This window comes from Stegodyphus dumicola, chromosome 8 (assembly GCF_044657685.1).
Source record: "Stegodyphus dumicola isolate Sdum_Otavi_A_Nest chromosome 8, ASM4465768v1".
Classification (NCBI taxonomy): Eukaryota; Metazoa; Arthropoda; class Arachnida; order Araneae; family Eresidae; genus Stegodyphus; species Stegodyphus dumicola.
The window spans coordinates 124419944-124435988 of record NC_140775.1 but is presented as its reverse complement, the minus strand read 5'-3'; the positions used below and the strand labels follow the sequence as shown (position 1 = coordinate 124435988).

General features: G+C 33.6%; 1 protein-coding gene across 1 annotated transcript in view; it reads left to right on the top strand.

Annotated features, from left to right (window-relative positions):
* The window catches only part of LOC118184049 (BPTI/Kunitz domain-containing protein-like), a 48305-nt gene that overhangs the window by 10673 nt on the left and 21587 nt on the right, over positions 1–16045 (top strand). The window contains exon 2 of the mRNA XM_035353683.2: positions 639–718. Coding sequence (XP_035209574.1) covers positions 658–718 — 61 coding nt within the window. The 5' untranslated portion in view covers positions 639–657. The remainder of the gene's footprint in view (positions 1–638; positions 719–16045) is intronic.

Here is a 16045-nt window from a genome sequence, read left to right as displayed (position 1 = left end):
TGTAAAAATTCATTTTTTTTAATAAAATTGGTCTTATTTTAGGGACTGCTAACGCCTTCTTCCGTAACTTTGTCGCGGTTTTGAAACGCCGCTGTACATTGCACAAATGTTAATATATTTTGAATTCCATTTATCTTGTTCAGTTATCTTATACTACAGTCTGTTTAGATAGTGGTTATTTCAAAATAAGATGAAAATGCTTATCAGCAGAAAGTATATCAACAATCTTGCAAAATTCCATTATCAACTATTTAATTTTCATAGCTGAAACTAAGCGCTTCCGATTTAGCTGTTCGCATAAATCCGAGGATGATTTTTCATGAAAATGTAATGACGTTTAGAATTTCTGTACTATGAAAAAATTCATCATGCCTGACTCTTTTAGAAGAGCTATTAAATCTGAGTTACCAGCTAACGTTACAATTTTTTTATGAAGAGCGATTTCGAAATCATATCTAATCGCGAGCTCACATGTGATTATCCTATTTATACAACTTGCTGTATGACGTGTAAAGTTACTCACACCTAGATGAACACGTGGTGGAAAATAATGATTTGTTTCTATTGATATTTTTTCTGGATTTATGTTCCATTTATGACGCAAAACAAGCTAACAGTAGAATTCTTTCCCCTTATAGCTTTGCAACTGCAGAAATCATGACTAATCATATAGTTCAAGCTATAGTGCTCATCGCTGCCGTGGGAATTGCATTTTCAGGTATGTTTCACATTCGCTACTGTTATGTTTCTAATTGATCTATGTATTTTTATTTTCTTATCACTTTATGCTCATAAAAAGCGCTGGATTATCTAAACAAACAGGAAATTGTTTTCTGTGATACACTTTTAAAACAGTGTATCACCTAAAAAAACTGTAGGTATTTTCAATGTTGCTTTTAATAATGGAATCTAATTTTGTTCTTATATGTAAAAAATCTGTTAAATATTCTGCGACATATTTCCATCCCATTAGTCTTTTACAGGGTTTTCTTATAATATGCTTAAATTATTTTCTAAGGTTGCATTAATAATAACATACACCTCAGCAAGGATTCACCGACAGCCGAGCGGTAAAATCGTTGATTACTGGTAGTTTGACCTGGATATCAAATCTCGACAAACAGCCCCTTTGCAGGAGCGTTTTTGTGTTTTTGTCCATGTGTAACAGGAATACGTGGCAGACTCTCTTAGAAAGTTTTCTGCAAAGAAATTCCATTGATTCCCATATCCAGATAAGTCTTCTTGTGTTTTGACATAAAGAAAACAAACGGGCACCCACCTCAGTAAGTACCTATAAAAGACTATCGTCCTGTTTGACTGCTAAGCTGAAAATAGCACAAAGTTAGAAACAAATAGAAATATTTATTAACACGTTTATTATTATTGATTTAATGTTTAAGTGAAATTAAAAGAAATAAAACGTCCGTAGTTTACGAGTAGAACAACAGCTTTTAACCACAAATTTAAGTAAAATCGATCAGAGCGACTAACTGCTATCGATAAATCACAGCAAACAAATATTTGCCCATCATGCCATTATCGTGAATAATGGAATTACTTAGTCGTGATTATTAGTTATTACAGTGCCAAAAGTGTGGTTTCGATTATTTAAGCAAGCCACATGCTCAATATGATCACGATTAGTGTTTCTGAATATTTTTAATTATGACGACGCATAGTAACTGCAGTAATCTCCGTAGATAAAAACAGTCTATAAAAACACTGTCACCCATGGCTCCGATGAAGTCTGAAATTTTGAAGAATGGATTTTTAAACGGGATAACGAACTAAAAAAATGATTATCTTTTTTAACTGACAGCTACACAATATCCAAATGGGTCTGATTAAGCGTGGTCAAGGTATAGGCTTCCTTAACGTACTCTTTGATCATGGCCACAGAACAACGTAGAACGGTTATTATCTGTGTAGGATTACAACTGGAATCATCTACAGAAGAGATGTTAACAACAGATGCGTAAGTGAAAATGAATTAGCTAGGAAATCTAACGTCGATCATGAACATTAGTTTTCCTTACTAATTCAGTACATTAGTAATTTGTTCAATACACCCAGTTAGCAGAGCATCTACTGAATATCTCGTTCAGTCCTATCTCAGATCAAGTTGAATTCTGTCTTTAGCATGGATCTACTGAGCACTTGCAAGGGAGCCCTGCGAGAATAGGGGCCTCATGCTAATCCGTTTATATATCATTTACTTTTCATTTCGGTGAGGGTGTTCACCGACAACATTGCGGCAAAATAATCGCGACAAAAATATCGCAGAGGAAACAACACAAGGGGAAAACGTCGTGAGAGAAAAGAAAGCAAGGAGAAAACATCTTAGTTCTAAAGTATCGAGGTATAAAATATTGTCGTCGAATCTAAAGCTATTCAATAACATCGCAGTTTTAAAACATCGTCATAGAAAATATCGTGTTAAAAAATAAAGCACCTGTAAATCATCGTATCGCATCTAGCTTTGCATACATGTGTTTTTTAGGCTTTAAAACTGTAAATGTTATTTACATAATAGTTGAGCCCAAGAAAGGATGAGTAATATTTTTATCTCCATGTTTTGTATTTTTAAATAAATAATAAATTTTTGCAGAAAAAAGCAAGAAGGAAATATAGGCATTCAAAAAACTTAAAAATGAGTAGAAAATTAATGCTACGTACAGCAGTTAATAAAAATTTTAATTTATGCACTTAACTATCAAAAGGCCCACCAGCGGCCTAGCGGTAAAGTCTCTGAACAGTGGCGGTTCGGTTGGTGGTTCGAATCCCGGGGAACGGGCTGCTGCACGGGCGTTTTAATGGTTTTCCCCATGTGTAGCGTGTATACGAGCCAGTTCCCCTTAGGAAATCATTCACAAAGGTATCCCTTCCCTTAAGGCAGATAGCTCCGAGTGCTTTGCCATAACTAAATCAACAACTAACTATCAAAAGTCATTATGTCATTATTCTCTTCTATAAAGTTATATTGACAGTTTTTAGTTTATTTATATTGGTAATTAGGTAGTAAATAATATTATGAGGCTGTAATGTATTGCTCATCTTACGGAAATAGTCGTCATGAGTGTTGAAACTAAATAACGTTTGCATAATCCGAGTTCAGAAAACAAAACATTTATTTTACATATTTTAAAGAAATAACGTTCTGAAACAACATGTTTCATCTACACAATCAATCGACGCTCTCACCAGAGCATTACGCCATCAAACTTGGCACACATCGAAAAGTTCAAATTGAAGAATTACAGAAGCGTTGTTGCCACACAAGAAAAGACATATAGTTACAACTTCACACAATAATAAAACAAAAACACACTTTTGAAAAATAGACAATAATAATAAAAATAGTAATAATAAAATTCTTAACAATATTTTCTCGATTATGCAACATCCTCCCCCCTTTTTGAGTCAGTGGCAAACGACTCAAAAACATATGTTATCCTATTAAAAAGGTCTAGTACATTAGGCTTCTTAACAAGCCGTCCTGACGACGCAAATTTCTGTTTTATATGCTGTACGTCAGTCTGATCGTTTTTCTTATCGTCGTTAACGTTAGGCTCTTCAACTAAATAATTTTCATCTAGTTGTATCTCTAGTGGATAAATACGCTGAACGGGCCTTATGAAAATCCCATTCTGAGTTTTTAGTTTAACTGTTCGAACTTTGCCATCCCGACCAGGAATTTTCTCTATAATTTTACCCAAAGGCCAATACAAGCGTTTTTTGAAATCATCGCCTATTAAGACTATCTCCCCAATTTTAGGCAACCGGGTTACTTTATTTTGTGGTTGTTTCATTATTAATTGCCCCAAATATTCTTTTCGGAAACGGTTCCTTAAATCTTTAAGAAGTTTTGTGCGGTATTTAATTCTTCTCAAAAAATGCTGAGAGTCAATTTTATCTATATCTGCTACATTCGAAGTACAATTTTCAATTAAAAACATTGACGGAGTTAAAGGGATAGCATCTTCAGAGTTCTCCAAAATATATGTTAAAGGTCGAGAATTAATTACCGACTCACAGTCGCAAATTAAGGTTTCCAGTTCTTCATAAGATAAAACCGATTTTCCCAAAGAACGTCTTAAAAGTTCTTTAACCATGCGAACTAGCCGTTCCCACCAACCTCCCCACCAGGAGGTTGTTGGTGGATTGAATTTCCATACTATTCTCTTTATTTTTGCCTCATTCTCTATTATGTCCCAGTTAAGTTTAGACATTTCGTTATACGTTCCTCGGAAGTTAGTCCCATTGTCAGAATAAATGGTTCGTGGTCTGCCACGTCTGGCTATAAAACGTCTTAAAGCCAAAAGAAAAGATTCTGTTGATAACGAAGTCACCAGTTCTAGATGGATTGCCCTGTACACAGCGCATGTGAAGAGTGCCATCCAAACCTTCTTACCGTCTTTCAAAAACAATGGGCCAGCTAAATCTACTCCCAAAATTTCAAAAGCCCTATAATCTCCTACGCGATCTTCAGGAAGAGGAGTCACTTCGCAAGACATCGGTTTCGCTTTATATCGTTGACATATTACACACCCTTTTCACACATTACGCACAGTTTTACGTTGTTTTAGTATCCAGAATCTTTCTCTTAAAATAGATTGAAGTATTTGAGTTCCAGCATGACAATGTTTCTTATGAACTGACTCAATTAACAATGTAGTAAAGATACATTTACTCGGTAACAAAATTGGTGTTAAAAATTCAGAATTGTCTTTGCGTTCCAATATTCTAGTTTTAACTCTTATAATTTTTTCATTATCAATGAATACATCAAGTGGATTAAGAGCTCCAATGTCAGGGAAATTTGAGCTTTGAACCAACCGAATCAAAACTTTTTCGGAATTTATGATTTCAGCAACAGTTAGTTTAGATTCTTTACACAAATTTGACTTCTTCCTACAGTTAGAAATAAAACGTAACACCCAACCGGTTACACGAATCATTTTCTCATAATCAGAAACTCTTTCTGCATACCAAGGAGTGGTATCCTCTGAAAAGTTAACATTAATAAGTTTTACCTTCCTCTTTTCCAAGTCAGCTTCGCTCGGCTGACAAACAATATTGGTAGGCCAAAATTCAGGGCTTTCTCTTAGCCAGAGAGGTCCCTTAAACCACTCCGAGTTAATCATTTGTTTAGCAGAGCAACCTCGAGATAACACATCTGCTGGGTTCATATTACCAGGCACATGCCTCCATGATTCAGGTTTTGTCAACTTAGTAATTTCTTTAACACGATTGCTTACAAAGTTCGACCAATTACCAGGATTTCTGATCCACCATAATGCGACTGTGGAGTCACACCACAAAGTTACATTTATATCAAAATCATTAAGAGCTTTACAAACAGAATATAATAATCGGGATCCAATGCAACAGGACATTAATTCCAATCTAGGAATTGTCAAATTTTTAATAGGAGCTACTCTAGATTTTGCTCTTAAGAGAGTAATTTTTACACTGCATGAATCAACACTTCTCGCGAAAATACATCCTGCAAATATGCAATTCAACTGTTGCAAAGGTTCCAATGAATCGGGGTATTGCCACATTTTTCAACAAAAGTATATCAGATAACCACACAAAAAATTTACTTACAAAATCATGAGGCAATACCTCGTCCCAAGAAAATTTCAACTTCCATGTTTCTTGTAACGAAAGTTTTGGAAGCAAAGTTATTGGTGCAAGTATTCCAATTGGATCAAAAATTGATTGTACAATAGACAGAATCAGTCTCTTAGTTACCTTAGTATCACAAGTTATCATATTTACATTTATATTACACCTTAAAGTATCATTGTCTAAATTCCACAATATTCCTAAAAGAGGTGTGTCTCCAGAATGTTTTGTAGTATATTTGGAAGCAACATTGCTCTCCCATCCCCTTAAATTAAATCTGCCTCTCGACATAAGACTTTTGGCCTTTTGAATTAAATCCTCTTGTTCCTCAATATTGTAAACACCCGTAATACAATTATCTACATAGAACGAATTTTTTAATTTGTCAGCCACATCTAAAAAGTCAGATGGACAATTATTCAAGAGATATTTAATAGACGCACCTAGTAGATAAGGGCTGCAGGAAACCCCAAAAACTACTCTGCAGTGCCTATACACTATTTCTCCCATCACTTGGATAGAAAAATCGCAAGTAATCTCTATCCTTCGGAGAAATTCCTAACTGCAAGAATGCTTTCTCTATGTCTGCACTCAGACCAATAGGAAAAAATCTCGTTCTGTCTAAAATATCAGGGACTAATTCTATTAAATTAGGTCCTTTCAATAAACACTGATTTAAAGATGGTTTTCCCTTTTCACAAGATGAAGCATCAAAAACGGGTCTTACCTTAGTGCTTTCACTATTCATCTTAATAACCGGTCTGTGTGGTAAAAAGTGGCATTTATTGTTTAATTCCTTTTCCGGAACCTTTTCTATAATATTTAAATTTTCCCACTCTCTAAACACTTCTTGATATTCCTTCAAAGAATTATTTTCTTTTGCCCTCTTTATCATTTTTTGATGACGTGTCAAAGCAGTGCTTTTATTATCTGATAAATTGGTAGATTCGCATTTCCAGGGTAATTCCAATTCATATCTACCATCGGGCCGAATAGATAATTTATTCTGAAAATCAATCTCATAGTCGTAATGAAGATTTTTCGTTTTACTATTTTCCGTCGGGTCGGAAATACCGAAAACTTCAAGCTCCCATAAAGATTTCAAAGAAGCATTATTTACATGTAAGGAAAGACTTATTAGGGCATTATCCCTGACAGTATCATTTTCTTTACCCATAACCGTCCAACCCAGTTTTGTTTTGACTGCAGTTAAACCAGAGGGTAATTCTAGGTATTCGTCAGTTAACAGTTTACCAATGACATCTGCACCTATCAATAAATCAATTTCACTTTCCTCGCAAAATGTGTCACTGACCTCAATTTTCCTGCTTTTCAATTCCTCTATAATCTGAGCATTCTTGATTGTTGGAACAAATCCACATATCTTTTTTTCAGAAAAAGCTTCAAAACAACACTTAAAAGTGTTATCTAAACTGCTTATGTCAATAGCAAAAACAGAATGGGTTACAGGCGCAGTTTCCCTCCCCCCGAACAAACCATGAATTACTTTCTCCTGTCGAATAGGATCAGCCTTCATTCGCTTCATAATTTTCTCCCCAACGTATGGTCGTTGGGATCCCGAATCCAAGAGAATCCTAATTTTTCTCTCTCGATCTTTAACTTTAATTAGAACACATAAAGTTTGCAAATAAACTTTCTCGCTCTTACTATTATTAGAAAGGGAAACATCCAACTTAGAGTCATTTTGTTTTACAGAACTAACATTCTGATGACACATAAATTTTATATGATCACAACTGCAAATGGGGCATTTAATATTGGCTTTACATTGGTTTTTTTAAATGGCCAATTCTTAAACATGAAAAACAAACACCTTTCTTTTGTACAAGTTGCCTCTTTTCATTTAAGCTCATATTTTCAGCTTTAAAACACTTAGCACTCATATGAGGCTTACCACAAAATATACAAACATTTTGCTTACCTTTACTGGTTTCATTTGTACTTACCAGCGCGGCAGCTGTTGCTAAATCTGAATTACCTGAAATAACATTTTTATTAAGACGCTTAACAGAATGAGTAAATCCTGATTGTGCTAATCTAATCATTTCTTCCGATTCTACTTCATGCCTTAAAAAACACATTAGTTTTTCAAGCGTTCTTTCAGAACTCTTTTCCTGTCCCTGTTCAGAAGTTCGACTCCGCTCCCAGGCACGTAGAATATTCTCAGGTAGGCACGACTCCACTAAAGGTCCCAAGAAATCAGCAAACTTTTCCTTGGTGCGTCCTAAGCTTTCCAGCGCTCGTAATTTACTTTCTATACTATCATAAAGTACTCCTAAGTCCGACGCCGTTCTGCCTGTTGTAGCATTCTTTGTAACAAGCCCAAGCAAATCTCTTACATAGATCTGCACCAGAAGGTCTTCTCTACCAAATCTTTCTTTCAGCTGCTCGATAGCTTTAGGATAATTCGCGGCGGTAACAGGAAAACTGTTCAAAAGTAGAGCTGCCTTTGAGCCAGGTACTGCACTTTGCACTAAGTACAAAAATTTATCTTCCGGCACAATATCCGCATCTTCATGAATTTTGGAGAATTGGCTCCAAAAGCCTAAAAATTCTCTTGCATCTCCAGAAAATTTTTTCAGTTCAAGTTTAGGAAGTTTGAACTTCCTGTTTTTATTTTCTTTAGGATCCGAAATCGAAACTGAAGCCATATCTGTAGTAACATTCATCGAATTCAATTGTCCAATTTTATTCTGAAGTTTCACCTTTAAAGCTATAAAGGAATCTCTGTATCCTTCAGCCGTATTAAATTCATTCTCGAAATCCGCTTCCTTGGTTTGTTCTAAAACACTGCTTTGAGTACTGTCCAAGCGTTCAAATTTGTCAATTAGTTGCCCCAACAACACTTGCAATCTCTCAGGATCCGTACAAGTAGGTAATTCTTCTTCCACAATCTTCGTAGTTAACGTAAACGAAGTACGTTCACTTTTACGTTTTGCCTTTAACAACTCCATTTTAACAAAACGCCTAAATCAAAACTACTCGAAATCACACAAACGTCCTGTCAAACGGACGCCAAACTTTTATGTTGAAACTAAATAACGTTTGCATAATCCGAGTTCAGAAAACAAAACATTTATTTTACATATTTTAAAGAAATAACGTTCTGAAACAACATGTTTCATCTACACAATCAATCGACGCTCTCACCAGAGCATTACGCCATCAAACTTGGCACACATCGAAAAGTTCAAATTGAAGAATTACAGAAGCGTTGTTGCCACACAAGAAAAGACATATAGTTACAACTTCACACAATAATAAAACAAAAACACACTTTTGAAAAATAGACAATAATAATAAAAATAGTAATAATAAAATTCTTAACAATATTTTCTCGATTATGCAACAATGAGAGTTTTCTATATTAATGTATTATTTCTCAAAAAAATTCTTCGTTTAAATTTTCTGGATATAATATTAAATTTAACTTTTCCAAATGACTGATGTAAAAGCGAAATAGTTTCTTGTAATATATCTCTGTTGAAATGACCACCTGTGACTGAGTAGTAACATCGCTGAACACTGGTAGTTCGACCCGGGGAACGAGCTGTTGTGTAGGAGATATTTGTAGTTTTTCTAATGTATAACATGGAAGTCAGTTCCTGACAAAGGTCCTCCTCCACAAGGGCAACCTTCCCCTTAGTCAGATAGCTCTAGTTTGCTTTGCCATAGCGCATTAAATCAAAATCCCCTGTTGAAATGTTATGTAGCAACTCCCTGATATGTTTCATCTTAACTAACGAATCAATACCCAAACGATTAACTGCGCGATGTATATGGAAATATTCATAACACTTTCAAAAGATGAATAAATAAAACAAAACAAAAAGCTTAATTTTTACTAATATCAGATTAACAAAGGCTAAAAAAATAATTTTACTATTCGATAATTAATTAAACAATTTTAATACATGCAGCCTCATGCAGTAACTTATCTTTTTATATCTAATATTTTTTATGAAAAATTACCAGTACAACTTTAAAAAAAAGATTAATTAAATGATTATCTTTAATAGTTCCCATAATAAGTATAGACATTGAAAATTACATTAATTTCTAGTAACTAAGTAACTAACTAACTACGTTAGAAAAGAAAGTTTCTAGTAACTTTCTTTTCTAACGTAGCAGTAATCTTCCACTCATTTTCAGGCTTTAAATGCTTTTTACTTTAAGAAAATGTATTAGTTAATTAAAACATATGATATACATAGGTAAAAATATTCCTCATTTCTTCTTACGATCATAGATCATTATGCTAAACTTTTTTACAACTTTGAAAAACACGTGTCTGCGATATTATCGTCATGCGATAATTTGTAGATGTTTTATTTTTTACGACGGTGTTTTTGAAGCCCTTTATGTTCAACGACTATACTTTATATCATGATGTTTTAGAACTGCGATGTTTTGCCGAACTGTAAACTTTTATGAACGCCTGTAACCTTTTATGAACGGTTGTCGTTAAGATTTCAGCGAACTAGTTTGCCCAATGGGCCCTTAATACTGGAAAGATGGCGCTGGATTAATTTAGGTTGATTAATTAAGGCAAAATACACGAGTGCTACCAGCCCAAGAAGAAGTATGCATTCGTGGAGAACTTTCTAAATAAATGTTTCTGGTACTCACATTGTACAGGAGGTGTGTGTCTGTGATTATGGCAAAGCCTCGAGGGCTATCTGCCTAAGAGGAGGGATGCCTTCGTGGAGGACTTTCTAAGGGAAACTGGCTCGTATACACGTTACACATGGGGAAAACCACGAAAACGCCCATGCAGCCAGCCCGTTCGCGGGATTCGAACCTCGGACCGAACTACCAGTGTTCAGCGACTTTACCACTCGGCCGCTGGTGGGCCACTCACCTTATACATGAACTATTCTTCAGAAAAACGATAAAGAAATGCTTATCAACCATTTAATAAATAAAAAAACAGAAGAAGATGATGAAAGAAAAGCCAACTATAGTGATTTGTTGGCTAGACACAGCCTTGAAGAATGACAGCTGTAAAAGGTGTAACATTGGATGCACAAGAAGATATTTTTCTATCAACATTTTCAAACAGATCCAAGCAAACACACACGAAATTCTCCGACACACGAAGATGATAAAACTCAAAAGGAATTCCCTAACAATATTGGGATGAGAAAGAAGTTTTTGCATATTATGAGCGTGGATATAATAGAATATAGGGCAAACAGTTTGCAAAAGCACGATGAAAATGAAAGCGAAGGAATTTATTTTTGTCTACCTACAGAACTAGTGCGCAATCAGAATTAATATGAACTTTTCCGTGACGCCTGAATTCAGTACTCTCGTAATCAATTTTGAAGCTTTTTTTTTTTTTTTTTTTCAAATTAATATCATGTAAAATTATATACTTCTTAATGTATTTGCTTTAAAATAGATAAATTACTATAACATTACTAAGCGAGATTCTTTCTTAGTATATAAAGTCAACTTTCGGTTAATGTTATCAAACCAGAAACCAGAAGAGGATAAAACATGACACATAAAGTGTTGCTCAATAAAATGCGGTTTACTATTGAGCGAATGTGTTACCAATGTCATAAAAGTGGATCAAGATATATTTTTGTGCCACATGTTCGAGATAATGTATTCTTGTAATATAAATTAACCTGTAGAAAAGAAAATATTTTAAGAAATAGTAAGAAACATGGAATAAACTGCTGTGCTGGATGTATCTATCTACAAAAATTTTTATTCGGCGAATTGAATAGTCTATGTGTCTACATCTTCATGAACTTTGTTCCATGTAATTGTAAACCGTTTAGATGTTATGCATAGTCTTAATAAAACAAATTAAGAACTAGGACTATCCATATTCATTGACATCATGACTTTCCCTATTTTATTCTATGTTTGTTCTCTACACAGCTCATTTGGAAGTTCCCAAATCGCCAAACAAATTCCCATTATTCTGAAAAACAGCTATACGGCTATAAGGTGAATTCACTCAGCTCAGAGAAAATCATCAGGTAACCTAGACAGGTAACCTAGAATTGTAATTTGCACCATAGATAAGAAATGGAGTTTATATTGAGAGAAAAAAACATATTGCCTCAAAAATAGCATACTGCTCATCAAAGCCAAGTCATGTTAATGGTGTTTCATATCAACATACGAGCTAATCAGAAATTATAATGAGCTGTATTAGAAATTATAATGAGCTGTATTAGATTATTTCATATCAACATACGAGCTAATCAGAAATTATAATGAGCTGTATTAGATATACTGGAAAGGGAAAAGCGATAAGTTTGTTAGACAGAACGTGCCGAGAGATAAGAATTTGGTAGGATATCCGCTTTTAATTTGTAGAAAGGAAAAAAGAATCAAGGACTTACTTCGGAAGGAAGGAGATGAAAACAAAATATATGTAGAACAGCACACATTCATTTAAAAGCAATACTGTATATTGTTTGGTTGGTTTTAATATTAATTATTTTATCTTACTACAACAGATAGAAGAATTTTAAACGAAATTAATATAAGTATGAAAAACATACTTCCATATGCTTCGAAACAGTTAATTCATGCTTCTTAGTTTTCGTATTTCGTAATAATCTCTTTTTATTCACAATAATTTGCAAAACATATCAGGAAAATTTGCGTAAACTTTCAAATATAGAGAAACTTCCTTTAAATTCTTAAAAATTGGCCATTTAGTGCTACTTAATTTGAGAACTCTTATTTCAGAGTTTAAGAATTTATTATACGACTTTAATAGTTTTGATTAGAACTTATGATAATATATATAAAAATGATTTAGATTACACTGTGTAAATCAAATGCACTAAAAAGTAATAAAAAGTTATTTTTTAGCAACCGTAATACTCAACAATGGCGTATTTTGAATCATAATTGTCAAAGAGTTATATATGTACTGTTATTTCTATTGTTCCTTCATCTTCAGTTAATATCGTCGTATAATCATGCATGCGAACCCCATGATAGTACGTTTTAGTCACACATGATCAAGAACTTTATGGTAGCTTAATTTATGAGGCGTTAAAATTTCAAGTTTAAACTTGAAAAATTTTTATATACTTTATTTTACAGTTTTTAATCAATAGAATGCGGAGAAGTAATACAAAAAGAAAAATCGCTGTCCTTGGAAGCAGAGATATTGTACTTTCTAACCATATATATTCAGTTAAACTTTTATTTGATTCAGAAATACGATCTCATCATTACTTAATTATTTAAAATTATGAGCTTTCTAACATAGGTTAAATCTTTTTGGTTAAAAATGCATCATTGTTAACAGTTTAATGATAGTTTAAGAAAAACATAGAAAGAGTTTTGAAAATTTGACAAAATTAAGCAAAGTCCGTTAGAATGAAAAACCTTAGAAATGAAAAATTATCCTTGTACAGAAGTTTGTAGACACTTCATAGAAACAGTTTTTATAACTAATTTGTTAGAAAGTGCATATTTCTTGCTCCGAATTGTTTCTGTCAGATAGGCTTGATTCTTGGCTAAAACTCTTAACTCGGAATTTTCTTTGTGGATGTAAACTTCTTACCTCTTGTCATGTCAATTTTATCCCACTTCTCTTGGGCCATTTTCCAAAGTCCGTCCATTGTTCTCGAATGCGGTTTTTTTAATGCTCGTTTTAACAAACCGAAATCGCGTTCGTAGGAATAATTCTCCTTTGAAATAAGTTCATTGGAGATGGATCTGATGATTTTACAGGTATTTCGTTAAGTTGGATACACTTTATTCCTTTTCTTTGTCTAAATAAGCGGCAATTAACTCAGACGTGTAACTGGAGACTTTGTGCATATGAAATTCAACTTGATGTTCTTTCCTTATAAGCCGAGAATTTCTTCTTCCAAAATTCATTAAAATATATTCTATTTATAGTACAGCCTTACTTGAGTCTTTTTGTAGTATTAATTTACCCTTGCAACTATCATGTATCCAGCAGAGAATTTTTTCTTACATTGACGAACCCATTTCATGCAGACCTTCTCGTTAGCTGAGCAGTCGAAAACTAATCTTTTTATTTTATTACATATACATAAGTATACTCATGCCTCATCGAGTGTTATCATAAATTTCCATTTCCAGGGGTTTTTCATATAATTTTCTACAATTTGTGTTTCTCTCCGCATATGATTTGCAAAAACGAATTACTTTTAGGTTTCGATATCGTTTTAACTTCAAATCTGTATGAACAATTTTCTTTACAGTGCCAGAAGACATTTCCATTTCCGATACAATGAATAGTTGAGTTCGTGGAGTTTTTTTCAGAATCAAAGTCTCCACTTTCTTGATATTTTGCTGCGTCCAAACAATCTTAGGACGCGGTCTTGTGGCCGTGTTTTCATTTTTGCTTTCAGCTAGACGTTTGTTTCCTTTCAGATTTCATTTATTAAAAGCATCTTCTTTGAAATGTAATAACCTCAAATTTTACATCGCTTTAAATTTGTTGATACGAATATTTTTCCTTGGAAAGTGCATTTATGTAACCTTCGATCCATCTGTCATTTTCAGGAACCTTTTCCAAGATAAATTTCTTATTGTACGTTCCAAACAAAGCAAAACAGTATCAGACGATTATATTAAAAATGCCAAATCTTTGTTTCAAAATATTTACTAGAAAATTTAAATCGCAAATCTTTTCCATAAAGTGCGAACGACCTTCTGTATAATAACTACTCTGTTCATATGGAAGTTATACGCCTCGTGTTACTCTGGTTGAATTCTTTCCCCAAACGCTATTTCGATTTCGTAATTCACTATTTGAAATGGAAATATGAACGGACGCTTCTGAAAAGAGCTAATGCGGGAATTTGAGAAGTGATTCGATACCGATATACAATAATTAAAAATAGTATTGGGGCATAGGAAAGTTTAAAACATTCAGCTATTATTCCAAAACTAAATATTTTTATTGCTTTATTGCTTATTATTTATAATTGTACTAAATCTGTTACAAGAAATAATAATAATGATCTAATCAAAATGTTTGTAAAAATCATGTAATCAAAGCGTTTGTGTTTAGTCTATACTTCAATCCTCTTCAGCATATTTGGGATTATTTGTAAGACAAAATTAATAAAGGCAGAATTTCCAGTAGAAATGTGCTTGTAGAAAAACTCACCACGGAATGGAAAAAAATAGAAGCAAATCTCAATCAGAAGCTTTTGAAATCCATGCCTAGACTCAGCAAATTCATATAAAGGAAAGGAGACCAAGTATATTATTAGACCAATTTTTATGATGTTTTTGTAGTATGTTTGCGCGTTCCAGTACTTTTCTAGCCATTACATTCTCGTTTGTACACGAAAAGTATACAGTTTAACATTTATTTAATTACTTTTAAATAATTTTAAGGTTTTTCGATTTCATTTAGCTATTAGAAATGACATGTAATGAAAAGTATTTCGTTTGGATTAAATATTTAATAGTTCTTTCAAAAAATGTCGCCAAACTTGTTCTGTCCCAATACATTTTTGACTCACTGTATTTGCCACGAACTGCTATTCATACTATGAATTGCTTACTGTCTATACACATCTGTTAGCGCACGGAATGGCATTTTTCAAGATTTGAGTGCTGCTCATTTCGATATTCAAGTTTCATTAAATTAAAAATATTATTTTGATAAAGGTAATCAAGATATGTAGGCGAGAATGTATACTAAGACGTGAAAGAAATACTCGATAGTGAAATTATTGGTCAAAGAGGGAGCACCAGTACCACAAAATAATCCGACGAGGGAAAACAATGTACGAAGCAGTTTATGTACTTAAAAGAGATCACAAAAATGATTGTCAAAAAATAATCTTTGGGGGTGGGGGTAGTCAGGGTTCTTTTTTTTTTATATGTGTGTGTCTGAATTTGTGACAAATAAAAGTGATTGCAAATTACTGCTTTTAATTCCATTTCCGTCTAGAGTTGCGATTTCGCAAATTTTTCAACGGTTCAATGTTTGTAAAATCAAGGTTCGTTTTATTTGATTATAGCAAAGAAAACTAGGGCTATCTGCCTAAGAGGAGGGATGCCTTCATGGATGACTTTCTAAGAGAAGCTATCCACATTACACGCGGAAAAAACCACAAAACGTTCATGCAGCTAGCTTCCAACCCAGGTCGAACTAACAGCGTTCAGCAACTTTGCTTCTCGGCCGTTGGTGGGCCTCGTAAATTCAAGAGACCACTATATTGTATAATCTATCAGTATACAATTAAACGGTCTATCTGTTCTATGAAGAATATAATACATAACATCAAGTACTTTTCAAATGTCTTACACACTGAAAAATACATTTCTTAGCATCAAAAGTAACTATTTTGTCTGTTTCTTTCAAAGCAAAGAAAAAGGTAAATATGTTTTGTGATATATTAAATACTATGCCAATCTG